We start from the raw sequence: 15,850 nt of genomic DNA on the forward strand, positions 1-15,850 counted from the left end.
CATCAATTGGAACAAGGTGCCTGCAAACACAGAGCACACTGGTACCACAGAAGCCACTGTGGCTTCTTTCCGAGCTGTTGGGGCTTTGTTCCTGGGGGAAGGCTACATCAAAGTCCAACATAAAAATCACTCAGAATCAGTAGGGGGGTTTAGACCTTAGTTCTCTAATTTTCTGAAAGAGATTTTTTTCATTTTTGGCTACTGATGAAAGTTAATATTACCAAATATCATCTTCTGCAACTTTGCACCTACAAGACAGCTCGAGCATCTGCTTCCCATCTAAGATTATTCTAGTTAAACCACTCATTCTTCTAGTTAACTTCTAGTTAAACCATTACCCATAACTACTTCTAAAAAAACCAGTTACATGGCTTGCTTTAAACTAAGTGCATTTAGAGACATACTTTCAACGTCCTTATTTTCCACTTTAACACTCCAAGGTTGAGAGGTGTCAGTAAAGCCCACCAGCCTTGCCCTGTCATGCATATAATTAATACCAAACCCAGCAAATACACAACTGTGGAGGCAGCCTGCCTGCAGGGGAAAGAGGAAGCGTGCACAGCGTGATAAAGACCACGCCATACCATGAGATCTTACGTCCATCATAGTGGTGTGGTAGCGGGAGGTCTTTCAGCCCCTTTTGCTCTTGCAATAAATGTTGCAGCACTAGTGCATGTAAGTACCTATAGTAGATTATACTAAAGAACTGCACAGCTGCAATGCATTGGACTTAATTTTAGGATTCTAAGGAATCCTAATTAATATTTAGGATTTTTAGGAATTTTTAGGATTCTAGTAATTCTAAACTAAACTATAGACTCCTTCTATAGCCAATGGGAACAGACACCTCTAGAGTGCAGCTCATCCCATCCATTCTCTGTACTGACTATACAAAGTGCCTGAGCATCAAGCTCTGACTAGATACTTTACTTTCAGATATCTAAAGTAAAAGGGATCAATCTCACTATAAAAAACAGGAAAAATCTTGCCCATGTTGGAAAGGTCAGCTTCGTTGCAGATTCAACTTCAGAGGTCAGCACTGAAGTTGAACCTCTCACCTTAACCTCTTATGACTAACAAAAACACTTGCTACAGCCCAAATAACCCATCTACCACTGCATCCAGTTCAACTCAGTGCTCACTTGTGGGTATATCTGGGGGCCTACTCAATGTGCTTAACACTGCTGTGAACAAATATGTACAGAAATCCCTTGTAATGATCTGTGGAAATATTTATCTGTCCTCTAGGAAAACAAAGGGAAACAGCCACTGAAAAACTTCTGGATAGGCATGCTCCAGGCTCATGTCCCAGATGAACACCAAGACCAAGCTATTTGGACTATATTGTACTTGTGCATATGCCAAGTATCAGAGCCTGATAAAACTGTGGGGATGCATAAGAGGACAAGCAGGACTTAGAAGTGCTAGATCTTCCTCTGCATCTCACTGTGGCTGTAGTACATATGCCTCACCTTTAGACTGACAGCTTAGCCAGCTGAGGTACAAGCTCAACTAATAACTTTGTATGTATGGAAGAAGTAGACATGGCTGAGGCAAGTGCTCAAACAAGATCTCAAGGGGAGCTATCTATTTGCATTCATACAGGTGTCTGGTGCCACTTCAGATGGACTAGGTTATCTTAGATATCCTCACAGGGCTGTTTAATATGGGACAGACCCTATAGGAGAGTACTTACAGGAGACTTGAGCACTGCTGGAGCAGCAGTGGAAGACCACACAAGACTACACAGGGCATTTAAAGTGGTACTGGACATTTGTGTTCAGATAAGTGAATCCCACCCAAGATAAATTAATGCACAGAAGGGGGTCAGATGAGACTGTCATGCACTGTAGCACGAGCAAGCTTTGCAGTGAAGTCTGGTCCAGTGGGACAAGGTTTCCCACATGAAGGATCCTACTAGAGAAAGATTAATGTAAGTATTACAGATGGTATCAGCCAAGGCATAGTGTACTCACTTGCAGTTTCTACAGTGGTAACAGCAACATATAAGTGAAACCCTTCCAGAGTGGAAATACTCTTTCTTAATTTCTCTTCCAAAAGTGGTGTATTTAAAGTAACTCTTCCTTTTCCATTTTGAATCTAAAACAGAAGTAGAAAAAAAAAGTGACAGCCCTTGCTGGTTTGTTGCCATTAAAATTAAAAAATTGTTGCTTATAGTATGACTACGGTATTACAGGGATCTATATTTCAATGACTTCTGACAATATTCAGCTCACCTGGGATAAATTAGAATAGTTCCACTGAACTCCAGTACTTACTGATAGCTGTTGTTCCAGGCCTGGAAGAAAGACTTTTTTGTCATTTTCATCAATTATGCCAAATCGCACATATGCAGCACCTTGAATCCCTTTCCCGTAAGAGTGTCTTTGGAAGAAAGAAAAGTGAGGATGTGAATCATTACATTAATAAAAAGCAAGCATAAATCAAACTAATAATATTATTATGAAACAAAATAGGGATACCTGTAGGCATCCCATCTGTAACTAATAGCTTGAAACCAGAAAAATAGTCACACTCACTGATAACACAAACATGAAGACTTTTACTGGCCCATGTACAAAGCGGTGATTTCAAGTGCAGACAAATATATGGAGTAAATAACATTGGCAGAATCACATGTGGAGACATCATCCCCTTCAAAGGTAGCAAGGGAGGCATCCAGTCTATTTAGCTTGAATGATCAGCTAATTCCTTTGTATGAGACACCTCATGAGCAGAGCATTTAAAATAGGGGGCCAGAGAATCATCTTAGGGACCGATATAAAGTATTTGGTACCTCTGAAGACCTCCAGAGACAGTTCCTACCTGCTGAAATATTAATACTTGCATTAGGCAGAGTAGATACCCTCTGCCCCATGTCTTTCCTGTGGATTTAGGCACAGGGACCTCTTGTAAGTGAAATATTTGCCAGATAGGTATCTGGCCAGAACACCCCTGAACTCTCCATATAGGTCATGGAGAGAGAGGATAGGGCATGTTGTTGCACCTGGCAAGCTCCTTACTCAAGGAAACCCTGGCAGATGGCATCCTCTTGCAGCACAGCATGCAAGGTACTACATGAGACCTGTCATGGCCACGGTGGTCTTTTGCTTGTGGAAATCCTGCTTCATCTCAGTTCTGTAATGGCTTTTATTTTTGTTTAAACAAAGCCTCTTTCAAATTGACCTGATCATCAGCACTGATCTATACCAGTGAAACTGAGAGGCAGTTCTTATGCAAACTGCTTAAAATGCCAGAACTAATAACTGTGGGAAACAATAGTCAATATACCAAATAACTGTTCATTACATGCATGGCCAGTTCAGAGAAATAAGATCAATTATAAGGAATTCCATATGTTGATTTTGAAGAAAGTCAGGCAGGCCTGTGTAGCACCACTAGGACCTTTTCCAATAGACAAAAGAACAGTATCCAGTCATTCAACCGCATTTTTCCTATTAAATAATTATGACGTTAATGAGTAGTGAAGTATATATGAAGGAGTTGCACAGTCCATAAACGCCAAATTGAGTGCTGCAATAACATAAAGAGAAATTTTTAGAAAGGATTAAAATATTAAAGCCAGTTATCTGATATAACTTCATATCACAATATCAAGTAATCATGATTAAAGCTAATAATTATTCAATAGAACCAAATAAGGTAGTGAAGGTGAGCAAGAGATTGGAAGAGTTGAGTTTGTTCAGCCAAGCAAAAGGAGGTTGATACAGGGTTCTGTCTGCTCTCTCAAGGTGCACTGGCAAAAGGAAGGAAGGCGAAGAGCTCAAGGACAGCAGGCAGAAGACCAACAGGGTACAAGCTGGCCAGGGATGAATTTAGACCAGAAATAAAACCCGTTAGAACTGGGGGGGAGGGGGCTGTGGAGGATCAGTCTTCCACTTGGATACAATGCCAGGGTCCATGCAGCAAATCTAGCAACCGCACTCTCTTTGAACCAGGTTAATTACATTAAATTAAACGAGTGCAGAGCTGACTCAGAGGCTGCGGCCAGCTGGCACAGCACAGCCCATGCCCGCTCTACTAAACCCCCTGTCTTCCACAGCAGGTGGCCACATGTAGACCTGAGGTGGACCTCGGTCCGTGCTTCCTCCCAAAGAGTTTCCAGGAATTGTTTGGGGAGTGCTGTATGACTGACGCCAAGCCTGTGCCATGCACCAGCCGAGCCATCAGCAGCCAAGCTCTGGAGCTCAGGAACCTTCCCTGGAACTGTTCAATTTACTATCCAGGTGGTCCAAATATCTTTTCTGGTGTCATGTTCAAATGCAGACAAAGGTCCTACTGCGTGAGAATAATTCCTCATATAAGGAAAGCATCTAAGAAATACTATCTCAAAAGATATTAAATAATGTTTGAGTATAATAATAATTTGTTTGCTGCTCTCAGTTTGGAGGGCTTTCCAGAGTCAAACACAAGATGAAACACAGTCACGGTAGTGATGATACTTTAGTCACATGCACTCACATAGTTCAATGCTAATATTTAATGCCTATTTAACTAAAGGCTACTGTAAGCCAAATTACTTGCAAGGTTAGTTACTGTCAGTGCTTAACAAAGTCACAAACTTTGGTTGTATAGACCAGGCTTTTTTATTCTTATCTGTATATTATACTAGCAATTTCTATACCTAGATTTTTCCTCGCTTCTATATTGACTGTCTCCTCTCTGCCATCCCTATTAGCTACTGAGATAGACACAAACTATCCAAGAGTGACTTATCAATAAGATATTCTTACACTATTCAGTTACGTGTATGTTTGTAAAAGGCAACACTCAAAGGGGCTTTGCCTAGGAAACTTACTTAATGAAATACCTTGATAAAATTATACAAGCTATTCTGTAGAATTAGTAAGTTATTAGAATCTAACTTCACTGTTAAAACATCTCCCAACAATGCCACATGTGTATATTTTTGTATTATTCAAAAATAATTGCAAACCTTTAATAGTCAAAATACTAAACATGAATGGATGCAATAAGCTTTACAGGCTTCAAAAATAAATACTGATTATTTAATAAAATATACACAGTTCACTTTCCACTATCTTGGGTATTATTACTATACAGAAAATTTGCGCACTGTTTAGCACTAAATACATTTAACAACACTAGCTACAATAACTCTGTGTGATCCTATTTGTGGTTGTGTGTCAAAGAGTCTTAAGGAACGTGGTGAATCAACCTCAAAAGCTATGAGGTGCTGACTTATTTTTTAAGGAGCTGTTCTTAGTGAAGGTCTGACATCACTGGCTGATACTGTGTGTTCAACTCTGTGCTGACGCATCAAAATTGCCCTGAAATAAATCTAAGCTTCTGTCTAGATAGGGAGAAATAAACAGAATAACTATTTCGGTGTTATTTAGATAATGCAGAGGACCTTATTTCAGGAGATGTATTTCTTTCATAACAACTATCCAGCATGTTTGGCAATATCCTAAAAACCTACTCAATTTGATAGTATTTGCTAAGATTATTTTCTGATCTTTAAAGATATAAAAAATCAGGAATCCACAGAAACAAAGAAAACAAAATGTGAGCAAAAAGGTGATCAGTCTCCTCACTCCTTTGAAACTGAAAAGATTTCTCCCAACCATGAGAGAAGGCCAGCTGCCTCCAGCTGCCTGTTCTCACTTCATAAAATTTATGAAAAATTTATGAAAAATTTTCAAAAAAAGAAAAAAAAAGAGGTATCAAGTTCTAATTTAGTCACCATAGGGACGCTAATTCAGATGTCTAACTTTTCACGCAGAGGTTCTTTGACTTCAGAAAACATAAACTTCTGTTCAAGTGCAGCATTAAGTTTGTTTTTGCCAATTTTTAGTGTATTGTTTTTCATGAAGGAACTTCACATACTCTTTCATCAATATGATACCATTTTCATACCATGATTTTTTTTTTTGCACTGAGTCATCTTTAAAACAGATTTAAAATCTAACTGTAAATCAAAGTTATAACATCTGAGCTAATGCCACACTGAATCACTTCACTTAAATGACTGGCGTGTAGATCCTGGACTTACAAATCTCATATAAATGTATCCTACCAAAGTCATAAACTCCAGCTGCATGAGTGGTGACTTTAGTGAAAAGGAGATACATCGCTGAGTCTCCAGAGAACTATTTGAGTTCTCTCTCCATCTTCCCAATGTGTCAGATGTCCAAGATATTTCTAGTCATTTTGGATTCCAGCTGAGTGGTAAATAAGGAAAGAACATTCTCCTAACAGGCAGTCGTTTAGTATTTCCACTCCTAAGAAACTTGAAAATTCAACAGCCAAGAAGGCTTGATATATGTTGATGAGCCTCTATTAGATCATACAGCAAATTTAGATCTGTCAGTGTGGGATCAAAACTACCAGAGCCACACAGCACAAAATACTTACTCAAGCTAGGTTCAGTCTGATTCTTCCACAGTATTCAAAATATTTTGATGGGTTAAATTTTCATTGCCCAACTTTCTAAGTTACTCTATGTTTGATGCCATTCTAATTTGATATGGGATCAGGTGTAGTTTATTCTCCATAGAGCCCTGCCTTGTGTTTTGGCCAGTCTGATAGCTTTGTAGCCATGTCTCATCCAGATCAGTGTCACACTACTGTGCAGTAACGCACATGTCTGTAGTGATAGTCATGGAAACTTCTCTGATTAACTGTATTTGTTTACCTGGAAGCATTTCCGCATAAAATCATTACTCTCAAATAAGCATTAGCTTATTACTTCCAAACTTCACTGGGCTTTGAGAAAATTTCATACCCAAACTTAAATCCATCTCTAATTGAATTACATTAAATAGCAACATCAGAGGCTATAGAATATTTCTAAATGTTTAAACCAAAAAGTATAAAGAAGAGCAGTTACTGGTTTGCCTAGAACCTTACCTAGCAACACAGAGGAGAATCCTAAATAGTCACCTTTTCACCACCAAACTAAAATATTCAGACTATCTTGTTCCATTTTGAAAGCCACCACTTGGACCCAGGTAGCATTTTACATTGATGTCTCAAGTTAGTAGTGGAAACAGCGTATAAGATTAAAGTCAGATTCAGGTAAAGCCAGAAGCCGGTTAACTGTTAATGACAAGAAAAAGGAAGACGCTACAAAGTTCGTTATCTACTTATCTGCCTCCTAAAACAGCCTTGCTGTGAGCACACCTACTTTGCCTCAATATCAAACACAAAGTTTTCATTCCAGACGTGGTAGTATGGCTGAAGTGGGATGAGTTTGACTTCAAAAGTTGGAAGTTCTGCATGAAAAAAAGAAGACAGAAGGTCATGACACACGAGTTTCAAACATTCCTTAAACTCCTGGCATGTGGCAACACCCGTTGAGAGGATGCAGCTGCACTGAGAGGATATTTTAGTTTGAATCAGCAGTGCACTTCTGAAGCAAATCTCCTGATCATCTTCCCTTATTCTTCATTGCTTCACATAGTGGAGCAGTCTTCAAGCACACAAAATTGATTTATTTACAATGAAAATAGGCCAGAAGTTAAGCTCTAACTGCTAATGGGCATTAAGTGCCCTGGACTAGAAGCAGTCTGAAGTAAACCCACCCTGAAATGGGTTGAATGTGGACATGAGGTCCTCAGCATCAGTTGTGTCACTCTGCAATTTGTTCCTATAAAGCCAAACTATCTGCTACTGTAGATAGAGCCGGAGTAATTTGCTCCTGGATGTAGATGTTTGGAGAGGTGCAGTAGTCTCCACTATTCTTTTGCATCCACTAGCTAAGGCAAAACCAGTTTTGTTAAACTGAGATTTTCATATAATCCTGAGGTTTTCTTTTGCCTTTAAGAAAAAAAAAACAACCCACACTAAATTTTACAAGAAAGCGTAATTTCAGTGCAAATAAATCAAGCCATTTCTTACCTCAAATTGTTAAATTTCTACATTTTTACTTTTTCCACAGTGCCCTTACTTTTCTTTAAAAAAGCTTCTCTGAGTATGGGAACAACTCTATTCAACTTCCAAACGGAATTCTACTGAGAGAAAATAGGGTGGGTTTTTTTTCCTTCTAGTCTTTACTGAAAACTTTAGCCAGAATTGCAATGATTTTAAAATGGAGCTCATCTCCATTTTTTCCTGAAGTAGGAAAGCCCTTCCAAAAAAGGATGTTTTGTGAAAAATGTTAAAGTTACGGTCTGTATAAAAATAAGGGTTTTTTTCAAATATAAGTAGAAGGTACACAAACCCACAGTTCTCCTTCTGTGCATCAGAGATAGCAATGAGGCACTGAAACACTGTGAATCTTGTCCTTAGTACCTAACTACAGCCAGGTTTAATCACTGCAGTATATCTTTTAACACATAGTGATGGCTTCATATATTTATAATGCAAATTAAATATTCTCTTACCATAATTTTTAACTTCAAATTCAGCAGAAACATTAGACATTTCATATTGATGAAACCAGGCTTTGATTTTCCAAGTTCCAGGCCTAAAGTTCAGATTCAGGAGAAAATAGTTAATTAGGATTCCTCAGATATTTTGTGATGCTAATATATTTAAATTATCACTAAATGCTACTATTTTCCTTGCTTTGCTCTCATCCCAAACTAATTTATTAATGGGTTTCTCTTTGCTGGGAGGAGCTAGCAACATATTTCCAAATATCCTAGGAAACACTCAAAAAAGCTTTATGAGGAAATGCAAGATAACATATTTGCAAACCACATGTAACATGCGCTACCTTTGAAAAGCCCTCAGAAATAGATAACTCATCATGTATTTCCTACAGCTTATCTTCACTGTGATGTCAAAATCAATCTAGCATGCAAAACCACACTGAATATTAGGTAAAAGCTTGACTGTTTTAAATCAGAGATAATTAATTACACTGCAAACTGAGCCCTTACAGGAGTGCTCTCCTGAATGTAGTCATACGGTTGAGCAGATATTTAAGCAGTTTACTAAATTGTTCCTCACCAGAATAAATGTTGCTAATTGCAGCATATTAGCATTAAATTCTGGACTCATCTCTCCAAGATGAGGTGCTTAAAGGTAAAAAGATATTAACCGTAGGCTCAGTCTCTGCTCCATGGTGAGAGAAAGACAATTTTGAAAGATCATTCAAGCAATTCAGCAGTTAAAAAACTTCAGTACTCCAACAGGTCAGGGGGATGAATCTGGATGGTTTGATCCTGCTAATAGGAGGTGGGGTTAGTCCTCCTCACTTTAGACATTATACTGTGAGGTCTTTCATCTGCGTAGGTCCCCTCAGGCTCCTCTACAGCCAACGGAGAGAAGCAAACAGTGCTGAGGCACGGTACCTCTCATCCCAACATAGGCATCTAAACCAGGTCAGATGAATCGCAGCCTACATATGCAGCTTTCTCTCCAGTGTCAGAGAAGGGAGTGCGGGGTGACTAGCTCAGGTGTAGACCCTGGCACGGCAGGAGGCTCCAGGGCTGGTTCCAGAGGAACCAGACACGGTTCCCTGCTGTCACATGCTGACAGTGAGCCGTGGTGTTTCCCAGGTGTAATCAAAGCAAAACTGCTGGCTTTACTGTACCTTGCATCTCCCTGCTGTTCTAAATAAATGGCAAAGCAGACAATACACAGTAAGAAAAAAGACAAGAGGGGAAAACAGGGGAGCAGAGCAGGAAGAAGGGAAGGGAAGGGCAGGACTCTGTTTTTAGCTTGAAGACAGTTCTGCTGCAAGAGACATTTTGACACGTGAACTGTTTTAATGCACAAGGCACAGCAGTAGCGTACTCAGCAATGTCAGGTATTTCAAAGTTTTCACTGAACGCTGTTTTTATTTTCCGGTCTGACTTTTTAACCACCATTCCTTTTGAATTCTGTTGAGAGAGAGAAAACAAACATAAAGTTATGCGCCAGGCGTCAAGCATTGACATCCAAAAGCTCAAGTTCATATACTAGTCCTAAGGAAGAGAAAATACAGTCTTTACTTTCCTACTTTAATATTCACATGTTACCTTTCCCTCCATGCTCCTGATATTGGCCAAAAATGACTAGACATATCTCACAATATGTAAATACCCATTTCTGGAGAGGAGTCATAGCTATAATTTTACTCTTGGTTCTTTTGTGGAAATTTTTCATAGTGCCTGTGCTGAAGCAGCACCCATTAAAAGTGTTTTTTGTATACTTACTAGCACAGCAACTGTAACTGTATTACTCTTGGTTTTTGTGGAAATTTTTCATAGTGCCTGTGCTGAAGCAGCACCCATTAAAAGTGTTTTTTGTGTACTTACTAGCACAGCAACTGTAACTGTATCATCTGCTGGCCTCAAAGCATTGTCCAGAATGAAGATCCTGTATTTTACTGTTTAACAGAAGAATAAACTGTGTTCACATATTTATTTCTGGCCTTTCTAGACTGTAATTATTATGAGCTCTAAACTGAGTTACTGAATTTAGGATAAAACACTTTATTTTAATGAAAAGAAGTCTGAGAAATTTCAAAAAAGAATTACGTTCTTCCATAGGCTTCTCATGTTACATGACCACACACACGCATTTTTGAAGCAAATTCCAAAAAATACACAGGGAGCCTCAGTCACTTTTGTATTCCTTCTGCAGTCAAGGGCTGCAACTAAACGCAAGAACTTTTTGACCTCCTTCTCTTGTTACTTAAGTAAATTGTTAAATAACAAAACAGTCGTGGTCTTAATGTGCAAAGGATACTTATTGCTTGTGTTGCAAGCAGAAGGAATAGGGTTTTTTTTTGCGGGGTTCTCACAATTTTATTTTCCAAAGGAAAGTCATTATTATGCTTTTTGAACAAAAAGGAGCAGATTTTGTTTGGCTCCTGCTAGAAGAAAGAACGACTTTTTGATTTCGGTGGCATTTCCACATGGGTTGCTGCAATGTGCAGTGCAGACCCTGCAAGAAGCCCTGGCTGCAGAAGGAGATTTTAAAATCTGGACTGGCTGGTATGCACAGAGATAGCTGGGGTTAAGCAAGAAGGATTTACATTAGGAAGGATCAAGTCATTATTTCTTTTTCTAATCATGCCCTTGTAACATCTATATTCAACATCTGAAATGCAGCATTTGTATTTTAACCTTTGGAACTTGGTGTGTATATAGGCTTATCTGTCTGAATAAAAATGTAGCCTTTCTTGGAAGACAGGAGGATGCGAGTGCTTTGAATGGTCTCCTTATAAAGCTCCCTGCTTTCGGTGACTAGCAGAACATACGTCCGATTACTCTTCTTGAACAGATTGTGTTGCAGAGGCCCTGGCTTGACCTGAGAGGACAAAAGGAAAAACCCAATAGAGTCAGGCATGAACCTGGTAACTTTGAAGCCACACAGCTGAGGGCCAAAAACAGCTGAAGTGCTTAAATAATTTTATTAGCACCATTCAACAGAAGATACTCAATTACATCCTTCTTAATGGGTGTTATACCTTTCTTACTGGGTAAATATGTCTCTGTAAGTAGAAATACTATCTAATCCCCCATTTTCTGCCATAGAAATACACACTATTCTGTCCAATGGCAATAACGCAAGCCCAGTGACTTTTCTTCAGCCTACATGCATATTAAATTCCAGTTACCATATCATTTGGTAGCTGTAGCAGCATCCTGTAATCCTTCATTTGCTAAAATCTTGGCTATGAGCTTTACCTCATGCAGTTTAATACGATGTTTCTAAACATCCTGCTCAAGAGGAACCTGATCTGAAAGCTCAGCTTTTAGCTTTGGGAGTAATCGATCAGAGCTAAACTGAGTCTTGCTGTGTGCTGTTTTCCAAGCAAATAATAATAAATAAATAATAAAGCACTGAAAATGCTGCCAGACTTCGAAGAATCATGTCAGAAGCAAATGATATAAAGTACAATTAATCAACTTAGAGGTCTGCAGAAACATCACAAGCTTTGGACTGAGAGACTGTGCGTTTTTCAAGGTTTTCCCTGTTTTGTAAAATGGTCAATATGCCAAAGGTGCGAATGCAGTCTTAATTTAAGTGACGCAGAACAACAAACAGTGATAAAACAATTAAATGTTTTAAAATTTAATTTCATCACTGATCTACAGTGATGAAAAGATCTTTCATCACCATGTGACAAAACCTTGGGTTTGCTTGTTGGGCAAACGAAAGAGCACTCACAATCACTGCTGAAATTATATTAGGCATTGCTTTATTAGCTGGTGGGGTGAACAGGGTGCTACTGTCACTGGAATTGGTTTTGTCTTCTGTCTCTAGGGATCAGTGTTGTCTCTGTTCCAACATATTCCTAGTACAGATTATGTGATTTTTATCACCATATTAAAACCTTTACATCACCATGATGGTAGACTCACCATTACTTTTTTCATCTCTTGGTAGTTGTTATTTTGGTTAAGGTTAAAGATGATCCTCTCTGATAGGAGCTGATTTTTTGTCTCATCTTTGAAGTATGCTGTAACTTGCACAGGGTGCTGCGCTCCATGGACTTGAACAGTTATTGTCTCATGTGTGCCCAAATGTACCACGTTTGGGGCAGTAATGAGAAATCTAAACCAACATAGAAACAGATTGTCCAGTATGTAGGCTGATTTTTGCATAATACAAGAATGTCCAGCCAATACAAATTTTAAAGAAAAAACCAGACTCTCACAGAATAATTGAGCTTGGCACTTGTGGAGATCACCTAGTCCATCCCCCTTGTTAGTCAGAGTAGAGGTTAAAAGCAGACAGTTTCTCTCCGACTGATCCCCAAATTCTGAACCATCACATTTAGGTCCTACAAAAGATCAGTTCCCATAGATAGGAGAAAAAAAACCTGCAATGTATCCCAGGGACCGCTAATGCCATTTATAGCCTGGTTTAACTCAGAGGAAGTTCTATAAACTCAACTTTCTGGAAACAAAACCTGGCCATGCATTAAGAAACAATGAATAGGTATTCATGAATACATATTTGATACTACGAAGTCATGTATCTTCATGTACTAGCACCTACAGTATGCCAGCTTATGCTTTAATATGTCAGGAGGTATCAATGTCCTATATAACCATATGTATAGGGTTTCAAGTAGCTGATCTTCATTCAGATGTCACTGTTTGTGAAATGCTGGTAATGAGAGACCATGGAAGGTGATACCACAGCCCTGGGAAGGGCTGAGTTGGAGGCTAAACTGGTTGGGATTTAGTTTTTTCTCTTTATTACTTTCCTTTATTCTTAACTCTGCTCTGGTGTTCCTTGGTAATTATTTTCATCACCTTTAGAATGCAGATCATCATTCTTGCTCTCTTTTTTTCAAGTATCTCTTACACAAAAATCAGAGCACTATATGAAGAACTGTGTCTTAATGGTATAATGACACATACACAAGGAACAGTTCTGAGCTCAAGAAAGCTGCTTTTGGAAAATGATTATTCTGCAGAAGACTTCTAAAACAAAAGGTAAATGATTTTACCATTATCAGAATGGGTGAACTTTCTCTTTTTTAACTTTTTTTTTTTAATGTTTCTTCTTTCTTAAATTTATAAAATGAAAGGTGGGGTATAGAAATAAGGGAATAAAACTGGTATTTTTTTTCAAACGAAACTCAAATTTACTTCCTTTTCTTCTGATAATAATCATGGTGCACTGTGAAAACAGAATAAAAATAATCTCTCTCCTTCCATATGATTAGTGAAATGCATCACAGGTGGTCTGAGTCTTTACACAAACACAGGAATATTGGGAAAGAAACCCAGAACAGCCTCTATTAATAAAAAATTAAATGTTTTATCATTTTTACCTATACATTTGTGAAAATACTTTCTAATGTTTCTAGTTTACAATGAATGATGAAACTTGTGTTTCAGTTACATCTACCCTCATGCAATGCTTGGTTCTGATCTTTATTGTTTTCATTTGTCTAATTGTCTTCTCTAATACATTAGTCAGGCAGGTTTGGCATCTATATACATTCAAATGCTTGAATGTTGAGAAGAAAGTTTTCATTTTCAGCTGTTGTATTTTCTCAGTGGCATTGAAGGGGTTTTACTCTAAAAGTGTCACTGCATCACCCACTCAGAATCTGTTGGCTCTAGCAAAAGACAAGTGAACTTACTTACACACAAGACCTGTCTTCACATATGGGAAAGAGAGCGTAATTTTTGCTCTTTGCCATAGCCTACAGAAATTTAGCGTGTTTTTTTTACAGCAGTATAGTTAGTTGTTTAAAAATTTACCTATGCAATGGCATACTGCCGATAATCTCAGCTAGCCAGACATAAGCCAGATCTGGTCTCGAAGCATCATGACAATATTTTCCTGATATAATGTTCAGTTTCATATACTTAGTATATTCAGCACCTTGTGTTTCCCACATCCATTTACCTCAGAAAAAAAGTATCTCAGTCCCTGTTTCCACTAAGATTTTCTCACAGACAAAAAAGCCAGTGCTTTACTGAAGATGAAGTGTGTACCAAGATGCATCATTAGCGCTAGATACCCCAATATAAAGTTTCTGTGCAGCTGTAGTTTTCATGCTGACATGGACACTGGAGGTCAACACCAGACTGCAGGCAGAAGTCTGCATCTGGCTAAAACCTCATAAGAAGAGAAATATTTGGGATTGGAGATAACTTCAAATGTGGGCTGATGTGGAAGGAGAGGAGGGTTTGTCCTGCCTGCCCAAATATCTCATCAAAGCTCTCCTCTGGCTATGGCAAGTACCTGAATCTACTTGACCCTGGTGGGAACAAAGCAAGAGTCTCTTTTCCTGTACCTCTGCCCTACAGGTAAAGGTCAATTTGAAGGACCTTTAACATGCTCCATAGGTTTTCACAAAGAGTTACATCTATTTCCCAAACGCAGGAATTTGTCCAACTAGAAGAACCAGTATCAACATATGTAAATCTCCACTAAAATAGAGGATAAGTACAGAAAAATCCTGAAGCTTTCCCAAATGTGCACACTTTTCTTTCTGCAATGTATAAATCAATTACAGAAAGGAGAGTCATTCTTTCCCAAGATTTCCCAATCTGATAAATGTCATAAACTAAAGATGAACAAGCAGCAATAACAGCATTAACATCATGCTTTAGTAGGGCGTTTTTAATTATTTGTTACTGAATGGAGATGTCTCCCCTTAAAAGTGCCTTAAAAGGGCAGTTTTAAGCTTTTTACTTTTTACCTATTTAAGGCTACACAGATTTTCAGCGGTCCAAGAAACAGGCTTTGTTGATTCTCTATCAAGACCATTAGCATTTCCTACTTTCTCTTTCAAAGGATTTGTTAGCAGTGAAGAATTAATAATAAAGTATACTTACGATGGTGCTTGCTGTGTATTGGATAACAGCAAAAAAAAGCTCATCAAAAATACCAGCCTTTCCATTGGAAAACTCTACAACATCTGCAAAACAGAAATACCAAACAGCCAGCGTCAATCTACTCTTGAGGTGCAGGTTGTAAGAAATGGGCTGACGGCACATTGCAGCAAAGAACGTTATCTATCCCAGTTATTTATTAATAACTTGCAAAACTGTGCAAACAGTAATGACAAACATGCTAGTGATGCACAAATTAATAGCCTGGGGAGAGACATTCTGGACTTAGCCAGAATTTTACGTTTGATTATTCATTCATTCTCTTCCCAGCTTCAATATTTTCACACGATAGCAATTAAAAATCATGTGCAGAGACAAGTTTTCACAAATACTGCAAAGGTAATCCCAAAATCAAACAGGAGACCATGGCTAAAAGAGTGGCTGTAAAGCACTTCTAAATGGGGACAAATGCAAGAGACAGGTCCCTTCTCTACGCCATTACTTAACTCCAGGCATTTCTGTGGTCCAGCAACGGTGAGAGAAAGTTCCTTCTGGTTTAGATAGCACCAAACGAACTGCAGTGGAAATCTGCCTGTACAACTCCGTCCCAATCTGTAGTGCTT

At 38.6% G+C, this 15,850-nt stretch overlaps 1 protein-coding gene across 1 annotated transcript in view; it reads right to left on the minus strand.

Annotated features, from left to right (window-relative positions):
* LOC103907929 (complement C4) overlaps positions 1 to 15,374 on the minus strand; it is a 50,300-nt gene extending 34,926 nt beyond the window's left edge. The window contains exons 1-9 of the mRNA XM_009290175.2: positions 15,231 to 15,374; positions 12,288 to 12,480; positions 11,046 to 11,229; positions 10,233 to 10,303; positions 9,730 to 9,815; positions 8,370 to 8,452; positions 7,172 to 7,259; positions 2,280 to 2,385; positions 1,977 to 2,100 (exon numbers count right to left, since the gene is read on the minus strand). Coding sequence (XP_009288450.1) covers positions 1,977 to 2,100; positions 2,280 to 2,385; positions 7,172 to 7,259; positions 8,370 to 8,452; positions 9,730 to 9,815; positions 10,233 to 10,303; positions 11,046 to 11,229; positions 12,288 to 12,480; positions 15,231 to 15,295 — 1,000 coding nt within the window. The 5' untranslated portion in view covers positions 15,296 to 15,374. The remainder of the gene's footprint in view (positions 1 to 1,976; positions 2,101 to 2,279; positions 2,386 to 7,171; positions 7,260 to 8,369; positions 8,453 to 9,729; positions 9,816 to 10,232; positions 10,304 to 11,045; positions 11,230 to 12,287; positions 12,481 to 15,230) is intronic.
* Between the last annotated feature and the right edge of the window lie 476 nt (positions 15,375 to 15,850).

Source organism: Aptenodytes forsteri, unplaced genomic scaffold (genome assembly GCF_000699145.1).
Source record: "Aptenodytes forsteri isolate BGI_AS27 unplaced genomic scaffold, ASM69914v1 Scaffold155, whole genome shotgun sequence".
Taxonomy (NCBI): Eukaryota; Metazoa; Chordata; class Aves; order Sphenisciformes; family Spheniscidae; genus Aptenodytes; species Aptenodytes forsteri.